Source organism: Tetrao urogallus (genome assembly GCF_951394365.1).
Source record: "Tetrao urogallus genome assembly, chromosome: 6".
Lineage (NCBI taxonomy): Eukaryota > Metazoa > Chordata > Aves > Galliformes > Phasianidae > Tetrao > Tetrao urogallus.
Genome location: NC_136819.1, coordinates 48,633,623 through 48,649,529, shown reverse-complemented (window position 1 = coordinate 48,649,529; position 15,907 = coordinate 48,633,623). Strand labels below are relative to the sequence as shown.

At 40.9% G+C, this 15,907-nt stretch overlaps 1 protein-coding gene across 1 annotated transcript in view; it reads right to left on the bottom strand.

Annotated features, from left to right (window-relative positions):
• Positions 1-8,493, bottom strand: part of EVL (Enah/Vasp-like) — a gene marked incomplete at both ends in the record, with an annotated part of 89,199 nt that extends 80,706 nt beyond the window's left edge. Inside the window, one exon of the mRNA XM_079537479.1 lies at positions 8,480-8,493. Coding sequence (XP_079393605.1) covers positions 8,480-8,493 — 14 coding nt within the window. The remainder of the gene's footprint in view (positions 1-8,479) is intronic.
• Positions 8,494-15,907: the final 7,414 nt, after the last annotated feature.

Sequence of the window (15,907 nt, the reverse complement as noted above, 5' to 3'; positions counted from 1 at the left end):
TTCAGGGGTTACCTCCAAGCTGCTGAGCTAAGGGCATTACTGAAGCACAGGGTTGGCCATACTGTCTACAGGGTCTGATGCTTTGTGAGGTCACCAGCTTCATCTCCTTGGCCCCTAGCTGCATCCTTCCTCCTCCTCCTCTGTGAAGAAACACATACCTACACCCACTATCAGGCTCCAGGACAGTCATCTCCAGAGCAGAGTCACCAGAACAAGGAGCTGTGGGAAGGAAGCAGTGCCACTGTGTAGGACAGCAGCAGGGAGCAGATGGGTCAGATTGTCAAGAGGTCTCCAAGTAAATTTTGCAGGTGCTGAAGCTGCCATGCCTAGAAGCGATGTTGCTTCATGACTGCTGAGGCTTTGAGCCTGCTGCTCTGGAAAGGGATCCACTTCTCCTGATCTACTGAAACTCCAGGCTTGGCTCATACCAAGTTTCATTAAGGTTTGAAATTGTTTTACTTATAGGAAAAAAAATAATGAATAATAACACTTCTGATTAGCCAGCAGAAGTCAAGACTGTGTTGCTGGATTGAAAATTATAAGGCAGCTGTACAGTCTTCAGAGGTACAGATCTAGGTACCAATCTAATGTGGTAGAGAAAATATTTAATTTGAGGCTCTTATATGATGGAGCTAAACCAAATTACCTCTGATGATGCCTTTATAGCACTGATGCTGGGCACGAAGGAGTGGTTGCCAAATGGAAACCTGCTCAGCCTTGGGAACAGACGATGTTCCTATACCCTAGAATTGCGTTGTAGATGCTCACAGCAGATGGAAATTGATGGCTGTAATCTCCACGAGGCGGATGCTGGCTGCACTAAGGCTACCCGCCCCATGTGGCAAGCCCATCAATGTGATGCATGCTATTAGCACAATTCAAGGTTGCAGACTATTGCTGGAGAAAGAAATAAAAAATCCTCAGTGAGCAAGTGCTGAGGGAAGCAGAGAAAAAGGATAGCAACTTTCATCAGTTCACTGGATGAAAGTATGACCCTGGAGCATCTCTCAAGTTAGTGCATAGGTATCAGAGGAACACAAGCATCAAGCATGTTCCTGTTCCTCTAGTTACATGGAGGGTTCCCTGCTTGCCTGGTCACAACATCAGTTCAGCTGCTTTGTACAGTGCTGCATAAAGGGACAAAAACTACAGTAGAGATGACCTTCAGTGTAGCATAGAGGTATATTTAGAAGAGCTGCACTCCCACTGAGATACGACCGCTCAGCTCAGTGTAAAACCAGCTGTGGGATGCTGACATGAGGAAGGGTGCTGTATGGTGCTATGTGAGCATGCTGCATGCTCCATCCAGTCGCAGCACACCCACGTGCCTTGTGAACATTATTGCTGTTTCAGAGGATGCAGGGCTGGCTCCAGCTCTGACTTTCTGGAACAGACATAATCAGGACAGCTAACTTTCACCGTGCACCATCCTTGCTGCCAGCAGATTTTCTAACACATGCTCAGCCACAGCAGCAGCCAGATTTTGACTCCCCCAGTATTGCCATGCATGTATCAAGATAAATTCAGCTTAGGTGTAACCTCAGGAACGTCACCGTGCTAAGAACAGAAATTAAGTGGGCCACAGTACAGATGAAAGCATGTTACCAGGAGGAAAAAATAAATGTGATGCATTTCTCTGACAATTAATAGCTACTAACAGAGAAACATTGGAAGTATTCCACTAAATTCAAGTTTATGAGAAAAAAGAATATTGATTTTTAAAGAATAATTTTCAAATGCTATTAATGATAAAATGTTCTTTTGTTTTACAGTTCACAAAAATAACCCTGGGCCAAAGGAGGTGGAGCTTAAGAGTTTGATTTCATTGAAGCAGATGGAGCATCAGTTTGAAAGCTGGCCTTACAACTTTCCTTCTTCGAGAGAGTAGCAAAAGAGTAATACAAAAGGGAAGCTTTGTATAAATGCAGTGCGTCTGATACAGATGAAGAAAAGTTTTGAAACAGCTCTGACGACACACAGAAAGAAAGTGGCACCTATGACACAGCATGATTTACATAGATAACCACATTAGAACATGAGTAAATTTTAGATACTTTCATCCCATAATTATCTACAGGACATCCACAATTTTTAACTTAGAAAGAAACAAGGAAAAAAAAAAAAAACAATCACAAGCTCATAATAAGACAGTTATATTTGTGGTTTTCATTTCAATTTTGATGGAAACTACTACAGTGCTCTTTCTATTGTAAGATGTGTTTTTGTCTTTTCCACCAACCATTGCAGTAGGAAATCTCTGTTTTCCAACAACTTGTCCTGAAAGGCAGCCTTACTTTTGAAGTGAAATATCAAGGGACTGGAGAAGGCCGAAGTTGGTTTTCTATGCGCACTGCTGTGTTGTGAAACTCTGCCCCCCACTTCCCTTGCTTCTGTGCAATCCCTTCACTGCCACCCTCTCTTTGTCCATTCTCACAACCAGGCCTGGAGGGTTTTGCTTTCCACGTCTAGAGCCAGGTGCACTGGCAAGTCCAATACATTACTCAGTCACCAAATTTCCCTGCAAATCTGGCAGTTTGCTAAGGTACATCAGTTACACCGTACACACTATTGCTCAGGAGGATTTGCCTACTCATAGCACATCATTTGCATTTTCTGAAAGTTTGATGGGTTTTTTTGGAAATGTTTTCAGCACAGCAGAGAGTATAAGAAATTGTTCAACAAATTTTGAAAACTGGGACAGCCAGAGTCTATGATTCTGTGATTTGTAGTTAAACAACTACAGCGTAACTGTATCATTCTATGCAAATACATACAAATTGAACATTGAATTCCTTCTCCTCCTCCTAAAAAAAACAGTGGCGGTGGGTAGGTGGAAAAAGCAGATCAAGAAAACAAAGGCTCCTAATATTTGGCTCATCCAACGCCTTAACAACCGCAGTGAACAACCATTCTTTAATTCTGGTAGCTCTCTCCAGACATTCCTTCTGCATTGGAAACATGATGATTTTCCATAATACCCCCTTCTATCTATGCCTTTTCCACACCCACCTCTTTTTTTTTGTTTTTTTGTTTTTTTTTTTTCCTAAGATGTCTTTCTGCCCATCTCAGACACTGACTTTTCAGCCACAACACACCAAATCCAGTGTCTGGTGTGGTCACATCACAATCATAAGATCATAGAATCACAGAGTATCCTGGGTTGGAAGGGATTCCGTCAATCCCATCCCCTGGTTTGGGGCTCTCAACCTTCCTAACTAATGAATATTGAAAGTTTCCATCAAGATAAGTTTAAGTACAACTTTAAGAGATCAAAATGAAAAATAAAAAGCTGAGAAAGAGGAGCACAAGAGTGCAGCATCATTGTGAGGTTTGTAGATAAAACCTAAACTGATAAAAATCTGTTGCTGTAGGGGCTATAATGCCTTCTTCCGAAAAAGGAAAAACTTAACCTGACCCTGTGAAAAGCAGTTCTCCTGATGGAATTTTAATCCTTCCATGTAGAATGTCCTCTCTTCATGGACTTCCTTGCTGCTCTGCATGTTGGTTACTGCTGCCTCAAACACTGTCACAGAGAGCACTGTGCTCCCAAGGAAGCAGGGACTCTACTGTCAGCAATTACTGTTTAGATATGAAGCCTTTCCAGGTGCACAAAGATCTTCCAGAGATTTCCCTTTGGGTGTGAGTGAGAACAAACTACTACCTGGCCTACATAGCCTCAAGCTTTCTGTTCTGTCTAAATTAACTTGAGACCATCACTATAACAATCCCGTAACAGCTTCCAGAAACAGAGAAGGGGAAGCAAAAAAGAGGATCTTTCTTCTTCTCCCAAATGCGCACACAAATCCCAACATCCATCCAGCAATACTCCTCGCTGTTGGCCCTCTCACAGACACAGTACGGGAGTGCTTTCAATGATTTGCCTCTTGGCTACTGTGCTACAGTCTTTGCTTGATAAGAGCCTGTCAAAGAAGCAGGTTGTAAAGACCTCAGCATCAACACAGGACACATGGTTGGACTGGCTGGGACATGGGAGACAACTTGAGGTGAGATTAATTTACTCCAAACCCTTATACAGGTAAGTGGCAAGGCTAGAGTAATAACCCAGAAGCATCTCTTCTCACCCATTTCAAACACATCACAACCCTTATCTGAAGCCTCACTCTGAGCCATAGACAGCTACATACAGAAAAAGAAGAAAGAAAAGCAGTACTACAACAGTAATAGCAGGAGACAACTGCAATCTCCAAGCTGCTCAGAGTGCAAATTTTCACCATGTGCACACTGCAGGTCCAAACAATGCACCTTTGTAAAAAGCAAAACATTTGTTTTAAAATCAATGCTGAGGATTAAATCCCAGTCAAATCTGACAAATAACAGCTTATTTGGGAACTCTGATTTATTTCTCAGGGATTAATGACACTTGAAAGCAGAACACACCACTGCACTACAGCAAACAACTGGAAGGAGAAATCAACACGTACTGGTGATTTATTTGTCTCACTTAACAGCAACAAAAAAATATTGAACAATTCTGGATCAACCCAATCAAAACCATCATTTTGGTCTATAACGTTTTGTTCGGATTAAACTACAAACTAAGTGCTGCTTTCCAGTAGGGGATTCTTTAAAACTGCTTTTCTAATAAAAGCAAGGGTTGGTTTCATAAGGGGATTTGCGGCTGTGATTTCACAACTCCTGTGGAAGCTGCCTTGGGTCTGCACTGCAGATCTGGGCCCAGCCACCCCTCCTCCTCATCAGGACATATCCTGGGCGCAGTGCAGGGCCACTGTGCACACAAACATCCCCATGCGTGCTCCTGGTTATGCATGCACAAGTGGTAAACATACAGATTGATGAGTATCACTGATTTTAATTAGGATTCCAATCAGAAAGATTAATTAAAACAAGGTTTCCTGCACTATTTCCATAAGTGCAAACCAAAATGCTTTGGTTTCTTTTAAGCTGTTTTCCCAGAGGAAACTTGTACTGGTTAGCAGAATCTTGGTGCTGTTTGATGTGAGCAGGATGCATTATTCATTATCTAAATGCAGTAAGTGATTACACAGATTAAATGTAACTTTATTCCAAATTGTAATTTTTACATTAACTTAGGCAAATGCAAGTGATGTGCATTTACTGGATTTTTTTTTCTGGTTTTGATTTGCCATACAGCCTAGCAATGTAAATTTGAATTTCAAGTGACAGCATACAAAAATAAGCTTATATACATACCTCCTCTAGTGCTATCTAAAAAATAATGCAAAATAGAGATCAAGTATCACCTGCCATCACAATGAGCTGACAGACTCTAATCTTATCTCCTCCGTAGCTTTAGAATTAACAGATCTCTTTGATTATACTTTTATTCATAATTAGAACACCAGAAGGAACCAGGAAAAAAAAAAATTAAAAACATTCTGCTTTCTCTGTTGAGTTTCACATTTTAAACTCCCATTATTAAACTGATGCAGGTGAACTGACTGAAATGAATGCAGCCCCCTCTGAACTTCTGCAGGAAGAAGTAAGCGTAGTTTAACACGTAAATATGAACTACTTTCAGACTCTTCCAATGAGCAGACACTCTTTGTACCCTTGGCAGCATGGGCTGAAGTATTCTTACATGAAGGTAGGTTTTCATAATGTCTTCAAAAGATAGAAAAAAACCAAACATACGCTTTCACGCAACCAAAGAGCTGTAGCATACAATGACAAAGTTTTTATACTAAAAAAATATAAAATAGGGTTTATACAGTCAGTGCCTTCTCTGTATCTGTGGCTTATCAATGGTGAAACCCTATGCTTTCCTGGTACACAGGATTCTCTACCACTTCTCCAGCACAGAATTTCCATATGACTTAGTTATATGTTGAACAAAAGCCTTCTCTCTTGTTTCAGAATGAGACCAAAATGCGACACTCATTTCCATAATTCACATTTACAAAGGCACGGATTTCCCATTTTAGTCACGATCTGCCACCTGATGTCCCTCCTAACCAAATATCAACCAAAGAACCTTTTTCCTAGGTTAGAAGCTGCTCAAACATGCACTGACGTGACATTAAAGAATTATTTCGACATCTGTAGCAAAACTCCAAGGAGAGTTTTCATTTCTCACTTCTCCTACCCTTTCCAAACAGCAGTCAGATTAGTAGCACAAAGCAGAAAGCAAATCAAGGCACCTGACCAGCATAGCATGGATGAAGTACAATGGTTTCACTATAAAACAAATAAGACAGTAGGCAGACAGTGGAAATTATATTTTAAGGCCTGGAGGTAGAATACAGCTATTTAGAGGGTTTCACTTGGAGTAGTAATGCTGGACAGAAGCCAAGCTTGTGGAGAAAGAAAATTCATAGCCATGCCTCCTTGGACCATCACCAACTGCCTCCCCCAAAGACCTGCTGGTCATTCAGAAACTGGCCCTCACCCTCCCCTTTTTCTGCCATATCCTGGCCCTGAGAAATGCAGCATGCTTTGGTGACATGATGTTCTCTCCAGTCAGGGATGCTCACAAAGAACATGCTGTGGCCTTTCAAACAAGGAAGTTTCCCCAAGGAAGATAAGAGCAGTTGTAAACTATCAGCTCTTTGCAAGCTCCATCTTTATGTAAGTACTCCTGATGCAGAAAGCTGGCTGCACTTCAGGACTGATTCCAGCAGAAAATCTCTGAAAAACCTAACAGGCAGAAATTTTCCTTTCAGATCCATTGAAGGCAGAAAACAATCTAATAACAGATTCCTCAGCCTATAGTTCTTCCAACTCCCCCTGTTCCTACTGTGCCTCATATTTCAAATCCCTTTTTAAACAGAAGTGGTATTTGCTTAGAGTCTTCATTTTAACCAAGCCTGCTGAGTATGGCATTAATAATATTGTACTAACAGAGACACCAGGATAATACAAACAATTATAAACACTGCTCTTGAGTTACTCTAGCCACGTTTGTAGGCTCGTTCCCTGCAACGTGGAGGGAGAAGATCGGGACAAGGAGGATGGAGAAGGGGACAAGAAGGGAACAGTGCTTGTTAGAAAGAAAACAAGTTTTGTTTGTTTATTTAATCTGGTTGTCCTGGGTCAAACCCAGCAGAAGCTAGCCAGCTTGCATTAGCTAAGCATCCAACCCACTGCATTTGGGGATTGTGGTTTCATTTCTAGAGGTCTTAAAGACACCTGCTGGAGCTCTCTGCTAGTGTGGCCAAACATTGCGTGTGGCTGAAAATATGCTTTGTCTATTTAAGTGAGGCTTTAACAGGCTGCAGGGCTTGAGGACCGATGTCAACAGCAGCAAATCTGTTTACATAGACAACAGGTGCAAGGGAAGCATGGGTGCTTTCCTCTCTCAGCACAAAGCAAGCACTGGCAGCAGAAGGAAAGGAAAAACCCAGAGGAGAAGCATGACAGATAGGCCAGGAAGGAACAATTTCAGCCTCCCTTTCCCACTCTTTGCTGTCTGAGGACGAGATCCCACAGGCACTTTTAAATGAGATAAGAGACAGTGCTTTTTGGCATTAAGATGTTGTCAACTGGTGCATTTTTAGGAAGTATGTCAGCACAGGAATCTCCTTCTGGAGCACACCCTGGCATCTCTTCTGCTCCACAGCCCACACTGCAGCCATGCTGCTCACAAAGCAGCTGCGAGACCCCGAGCTGTGAGGAGCCCTGCAGTACAGCTGTGCAGGCAAGAGGGGTACAGCCCAGCTGTAGGGAGGTGTGAAACAGGGAGCCAGAGCATGAGTCATGTTCCCTGTGCATGCTGCACACCAGGGACACAGCCTGGTCTTGTTTCTTCTAACTACTGCATTCACAGGCCAGATGATGTGTTTGGGAGGAAATGAAAGACCACTCATCTTGCCATGGAGATTTTGTGAGTTTAGTTCATGCCTCCATTTGGAACAAAACAAGTCCTAAAAGACATAAGTCCTCCAAATCTTGTTCTTTTTTGACACAAAGCCAAGGAGACTCTGGTGCCACAGATGGCAAATTGGTGACAAGTAAGAACAGCAGTGGGTGAATGCTAGTTCAAATATCCACAGAGGTGATGAGTTCCAGAACAGAAGCACAGAGGTTATGTGCATGTGTCTTCACATCACCAAACAGAATTCACACAGGACTCTAAAACACATTACAGCAAGAATATGAATAGATGTTTAAATAGACTGTTGTTGTGTAGTACATCTCACAAATCTAATCTCAAGTAACTAATACTGCAGAAAGCTTGCAGTAGCATCAGACATAGCATTTAATAGTCAATTTGTGAAAGCTATCAGTTTCTTTCTCCCTTTTTGGATGTCTTCAGCTAGAGTTTCACATGAACACTCAGGTCCTGTTCCTGTGTCTGCCTGTGTTCACTTTCATCTGTGACCATATGGACACCCCTGTCTGCCTCCCACTCCTCTCACCTATCACAACACTAAAATTGCCAGGGTGTTTTTTACTCAAAGTATTGGACTACAGCAGACATACAGCTGTGAAAGTAGACACAAAATGCCATCAAGCCTCTGGATGGGGCAGATGTGCTTACCTGCCATCTGCCATCGACTCGATCATCACAGTGAACTTCACCAGCCAGTCTTCGGAGCTGGCTAATCAGATCTGACTCATGAAGCAGAACCCCAAACAAGAAATCAAAACTGTCCAAGGAAAGAGTAATTTTAGACATTGGCTAAATTCGTTTTGATAAAGTACTGAAGATGTGTTGTGAACATTATCATAAAGCTTTTAAGCATGTTTTCACTTGAATTATGCACACAAGTCCTTTGTTAAACTGGGCTCCGTGCCCTGATTTGAATCCGGCTCTTCTCACCTAGTACTGAGTTCATGGAGACCAACCTATCTGCTGAAAAGCAAGATTAGCAGCAGCAAGATATGCGAAAGGAGTGTTGTATCTCCAACTTCACAAGGACATAGGAGACAAATTCATTAGTGTAAGAGAGGCTGATATACAACTGTTATGGAGGCAGAGTAAAACAAAAAAAAATTAACAGTAAAAAGAGAAATTCATTTGCAAGTCAAGAAATCTTTAGTTAAACTTCTGCTGTGCCTCGTGAGGACATTTGTAAGAATATCACAGTAGTAGTAATGATTACTTTTAAGTAGGATATGTCAGACACTCATTTAGATACATCTACAGTTAAGGAGTTGATACAAAGTCTGCTGAAGCCAGGGGATTCAAGAAGAGTCTTAGAAACCCAACTTTAGATACTTGGTAAAAAAAAACGTTTTACAGATTATTAGTGATCCATGACTGAATACAGCTAATGGGAACTGGTTTCCCAAGTTATATTTATCTGAAGAATCTTTCGGATTTAAATGCTCATACAGTGGTAATAATGTTATCCAGCTTTGGCAGAACACAGAATGACTAAAATTAGGTTTGCAAACATGCACTAAGAGACACAAGGCTTTGCATGACTCATCTACTCCTCTAAAAGCCTCCTTGATAGACTAATGGAATCCTCAGCAAGGATAATAATTTTCTCAATAAAGGCAGGAGATTTAAAGCAACCTTGTTACGAGCAATAAGAAGATACTGTATTTGCCCTCAGGTACCTCATTCATTTTCAAGACATCTAGCAATAGAAAAGCTTTTATCTGGAAAAAGTTCTTTTAAGTATTTTCCTGGAAAGGTAGTTAAATCTGAATGAGCATGTTAAACCCTATATATCCTCACCTCCTGCCACAGGTGGACTTTACTGGGAAGTCATATTATAAAGAATGACAAGTGAATATGCAAGCAACTTCATCCACGAGGGGCAATTCAAAAGAAAAATTGTTAAGTATAAGCTATTTTCTGAAGGAGAACGTCTTAACCTTAGGATGGTTGTACCAGTAGAGATCACAGCATTTCTCCAGGGGAGTCTCGCTATCCTCGTTTTGCAGACAGGAAATCTGTTCTGGCCAATATCACCCAGAGCCAGCAAAAAACTAGGTAACCTCAAGGCCTTGCTCCCAACCTACTCACCACATCCCACCATTTCCTTTCTGAAATCCATCCTGACTCTAGGCCTCTACAACTATGTGGGAGGAAATGAGAATAAATCCAACAATGTCTGGCATTAAGACGCTGAAAGTTTTCAGATCGTTGCTTTCTACCTTCCTCCTTCTACCTCAAAGATGATCTCCTACATACCATACATGCCTTATCCTCTCCAAACACTGCTGTAAGACACAACACTGCCAGAGAAAGGCTCTTCTTATCAGTGCCTCCAAGCATGCAGACTGCCTGGCAGACAGATTGCAAGAACCCAAGAACCTCAGACTCAGGCTTTCTAAAAAACCTGACCATTTAATCAAAACAACACTGGGTGATGGACATCACTGTAGAAAACAAATTATTGCACAAGACAAGGACTGCAGAAGGACAAATATTGCACCTCTCAACTAAAAGTGTGACTTCAAGTTGTTTGCACGCAACTCAGTTAAAATTCACCCAGCACTGATAAAGCTGGTACTAAGTTCAGCTTTTTCTGGATCCTATCTGTTGCCAGAATTTTGTAGTCCCTGCACAGCCCTCTGTGGATATGAACCATTAGACAAAGATCTACTGGTATATAGGCCACCATATCCCCAGTGATAGGTGGATCAGCTGACCAACTTCAGGTCTCACTAGCCCTTCTGAATGATAGAAAGTTGATGGGCAGAGAAGGGAGGCAGAAATGACAGTCAAGGGGCTAAAAGTTATGAAATGACAGCTGAGAGAGCTCCAGGCAGAATTAAAAATCATCTCAATCATCAAAGAAGGAAATCTTACAGGCTGAGACAGGAGAGGCCAGAGAATAAGAGACAGAATACTTTCCCACCATCAGAAGTACTAAACTTTTCATGCCCCTTATAAATTTATTGCTAGAAAGAAAGATTAGGTCTTTATTCAAGACACCAGCAAAACTGGGTAGCCAGCAGAGAAGATGGGAAAACATAATTGCTTCACCCACTCCAGTATCCATAGTCCTCCCTTTCTTTCAGGACTTTAGGTGCCTTCTGTGAGGATTTATCATCTCAGGGCCGAGGCAACACAAAACTGCCCTGGTCTTTGTACCTTCAGGGCAGGCTAAAAGAAGAGCTTCTAATGCTGGAGGTTGCAGTAGACAATGTGTCTGTATAAAGCAGAGGAGGGAAAATGAAGGAAATTCATTATTTAACTGGTTTAGTTGGTATAACTGGAGACACCAGGATGCTTGTTATTGTTGTAGGAATATGAAAAAGTTACAAATCATTTGCCTTCCCACTTCACACCCAGAAATACAATAGTACCAACATTTCAGTTACTGGAAATAACTCCATTTTCTCTGCAAGCAAAAAGTCAAGAAACTTGGCATTTTTAAAAATGAAAGCTGAGATTAGATTTGTCATTTAGAAGCTTCCAAAACTGGCAGGCCCTAGGCCAGGGCCTTTTCAGTCAGAGAGAGAAGCTATACATGTTCAAATAAATTAAGTACAGGAAACTTGCATAAGAATACCTCCTCTTCTTTGTCAAGGAGAGAAAGCCCAGCACTTCTATGCTTCACTGGTCAGGCACTCAGGAAGATGCTTAAAACACTATAATCAAAAGGCCAGGCTTCACAAGGAAATGCACTGAGGCAGATGGTCTCCACTCCGGCTTAAGAATTCAACTTTTCCCATGCCTTAGAAAAGCAGCACCCTGACAAAAGCATGTTAACATTCTTATATTTCTTCTCTTAGATCTCTTCACAACCCTCCTTAAGTCTTTCTTAAAATCTTTTTGCATAGCCACCATCGTTTCAGTTGCAAACTTATATAGCAGGCTCACAGAGAGGAATTGGGTCTACTAAGCCAATAAATACATCATTTCTTTTATAAGCAAATGCAAGACAAGAGCATTTTCTGCTAGAAAGAAGGATCTGTTGTTAAGCACCTTTTGAACACATGCTTCTGGAAGCAAAATATGCGCTACTATAATTACGGGTAGGGTGCTTAACTAAATATTTTTTCGTCAGCCATTCATTTTAAAATGAAAATTTGTTGCCACATTATGCCATTTTAATACTGGAACACCCTCAACTAGAACATCTGTGTGCTTAACCAGCTGCTTTAAACAACTGCCTTCTTTAAAGTGAAGTCAAACAGATTATGTGTTTTATTACAGTCAACTTCCACTGTGGAGTTCATTCTCTCTCATGCCTTAGTTGTCAAGAAGAAAACTAACATTTCATCTCCAAATATAAAAAACAACAACAAAAATACATTTAGTAAAGGGACAGCAACCAGCATCTTACAACTGTGATAAAAACACAGTAACATTAAGAATGATTTCCATATTCATCTGCTCAATATTTGATAGCAGTTGTAACAGCCAAATTCTGTCACCCTGCAACTGCCTAGAGCAAAGGAAGAAGAGATGAGCCCCTGGGACACGTAGGTAACTGTAGCCATGAACTCAACACAGGCTTGGTTGTTGCACCTACTAACTTAGGATATTTATATTCACATTCAAAGCATAGCAGCAATGCTCAGGGCAGTGAGATGCAAAAGCTTAGTCGGGTACAAGAAGGGATATGGGATTTCTTCTCCCAGTGCTCAACTTTTGAAAGTTAAAATATATCACTTATCCTTATGAAAAGGTTTCAAAATGTAAACAGAATGTAATGGGCCCACTTGGCCAAGTTTTCAGAACTCACAAGCTATGCCCAAGCATCATACTTAAGCTTTTTGCTTTCATTATTCCCTGCTGTTTCACTGCTTACTGAATCATAAGCTTGACCCAAGAAGGAAGCAGTACTGTGCAGAGAGGAGATCTACAGCTAAAATGAAATGCAACAACTTAAGACATGACAAAACAATATCAACTGAATCATAGAGATTATCTTCTTGGAGGGAATTTTCAGTTTTTGAGAAATACTGCAGCAGTGAAACTAAGCTGGTCTAGGATGCCATTTAAAACGAAACACCTAAAAAAATCCAAAAGGCTTAAAAAAAAAAAAAAAAAAAAAAAAAAAAAAAAGTCAGCCATCCCAGGTTTATTAGTTAAAGTATTTCAAAACAAAAGATCATAACAGATGACAACTATAGATTGACAATGTAAGTCACAGATCAGAGATTCAGCGCACACTAACATACTTACGTTTGTGTTTCAGGTATTCACTACACTCAGAACCATATTAAAACCTCTGCAATTCGTTCTACAATTTCTCCAGCACCCCAACAGGCACATAGATAGATCATGAAGGAAGCTGTTCTCAGAGTCTTCCACTTATGGATACGTTTTATTACCCAGGCACAAGTAGCTCTTTGGACTTTTAATTACACCCTTCCTTTGGAAAGCTTCACGACACTCCATGCAGACATTTCAGTGGTTTGGCTGCTGTTGGAAGTCCCACATAGAGACTTTAGCCAAAGCACAAAAAGTGCTGCCAAGGTACATCATAGAACTTAGCATACAGGGAAGGCTTTTATAAATATGATGTATGAATACATAAGGACATGAAGGGCTGTTGTAAAATATGTTGGCATAGATTAAAAAGAGAATATTGATGTAGAATTACTTAGTTTATGTCTGTAAAGACAGACTTCAGATGGCTGTGTAAGTACCACAGGCACTGCATTATCAATGTATTTCAAGAATTTAAGGTAAACCGAAGAACACGGACATTTTGGAAGATGATGTGTCAGAGAAATAAAGTACAGCTAGATGTTCTCTACAAGGGGTGCAATCAGAGCTGTGTGAAGCACCCCATGCAACACTGAACCTATTCAATATTCTGCTTGTACCTGAATCACAAACCAACTTATCTCGACTAACACCATATTTTACAAAGATTCTTATTTACTCCATCTCTTGAAATTTAAAGATGCACTCAAGCAGTAAACCAAATTCAAATCAGTGATCTCTCTTAAAGTCAACAAGACAGTATCTGGATTGTTCCCATATTTGTATTCTAAAACTGAAGTTAAAGCTAATGAAAGTTAAATTAATGGCCTAATGATTGAAGAAAAGCAATGAGAAAATGAAAGTGCTACATGCAGAACGTTCAGAGAACTAGATCATCAGCAAGCAATACCCCTATAAGCAGCTGATTTAGGCAGAGACTTTATCCCATACTGTTTGCTATCCTCAGTTTGTCTTTGGTGCAGGTAGTTCCAAAACCCATCAAAAACAGAACAAGTCACCCTTAGCTTCTTGACAACAGCCCTATCAGGCTTGAGTTGTCAGCGTGGGGAGAATCCACAATTTTTTTCTAATGTCTTTCTTTGCACACACTTCCTCTTTCTTTTAATAACTTCCTACGCTGTAAACTGTGAGAATACATTAATTCCTAATTTCTGTGTAGCAAGAAGTCTACTGCAGGCAGCAAGTATCTTCAGCCAGACCAGCTGCAAAATCCCACTATGAAAAAGGTAAACTGCTATAAGCCACGGTCTGGGCCAGCTGACATATTAGAGTTGCTGATGCTATCTGTCTGGAGTTCTGCTTCACCTCACCCAGCCCAGACAACCTGTAAATTTTGGTTCTTCGTCCAGGCTCCTTTAAAACTTGAAGAAATAGAAGTGCTTGTAGAGCATGCTTCATCTGCTTTTAAAGTAAGCAGCTAAAACAGGTCAGATGAATCACATTAGCAGCAGCTTTTACTCTCCACTGATCACACAAGGAGTCAATAGGGACCAGGTGAGATTGTAGACATTCTGAGTTAGGGAAAACGAAGCCCATCTCAGACAGCTGCACAACTGCTTCCACAACACTGCTTATCCTCTCATGGCTGAAGCTGAAAGTGCAGCTGTTTTCCACTGCAGAAAAAAGTCAAAAGTCAAAAGGTGAAGTCAGCGAACCTTCTAGAGACTGATCTCAAATTTGAGTTTCCAACAAAACAAGGTCTTTCCTTCTAACATCTGAATTAAAATTTGGATTGAAAGGTTGAGTAATGACTTCTATTCCCAGAACTATATCTAATTCAGAATCATGAATTAAAAAACCAATGGCACATCACTTAATTTTAGTTTTCCTACTGACTACAAAGTAGGGATAGTTATAATAATCACAGAAAGGCTTGGGTTGGAAGGGACCTCAAGGATCACAGGCAGGGCTACCAACCTCCAGATCGGGTACTAGACCAGGTTGCCCAGGGCCCCATCCAACCTGGTCTTGAACACCTCCAGGGAAGGAGCATCCACCACCTCTGGGCAGCCTGTTCCAGCACATCACCACACTTCCCCCTGACATCCAATCTAAACCTTCCCTGCTCGAGCTTAAAAATCATTCCTCTTTGTGCTGTCATTGTCCCCCTTGTAAACAGTTTATTCCCCTCCTGTTTATTATCCCCTTTTAAATACCGGAAGGCTGCACGGCTGTCTCCTCGCAGCCTTCTCTTCTCTAGGCTGAACAAGGCCAGCTCTCTCAGCCTGACTTTGTAGGAGAGGTGCTCCAGCCCTCTGATCCTGCAGGAACACTGCCTTCATTGATTAACATCTTTATAGTGTACTGGGACTCCAGGGCCCCTCATCAAAACAGAGATATTATTAACTAGTATACAAACGCTATCATGATTACCGCTATAAAGAGCACTTAGCTGATATTTACTTTTTAAACAGCTGAAATTAATTTGCCTGTAACTTTTTTTGGATAATACTCACTGGTATTTATATCCTAATTTCCCTGTGATTTGTGTCTTCAGATCTGACACATGACAAGTTCACCACCACGTTCCCTTTTCTGTTGTCTAAATCATGTACTAATGCAAAACATTTTTTTTTTTAACATCTGCTTAATATGGCTGTATATAAATAAATATATTTATAAAAGCCCACACATTCTGCCATTAAATTCACCAGACAAATAGATTTGAGTTTCAGCAATGCAAACAAACCTACAGGCTTTTGCCAAGTCTACTGGACAAATATGAATAATTCCTGCCTAGAAGCCACACTTGAATCACTGCAGACAGTTACTTGGGCTGGAAACCACAGCAAAGCATCACTGTCTCCACCTTTCATTTCACAA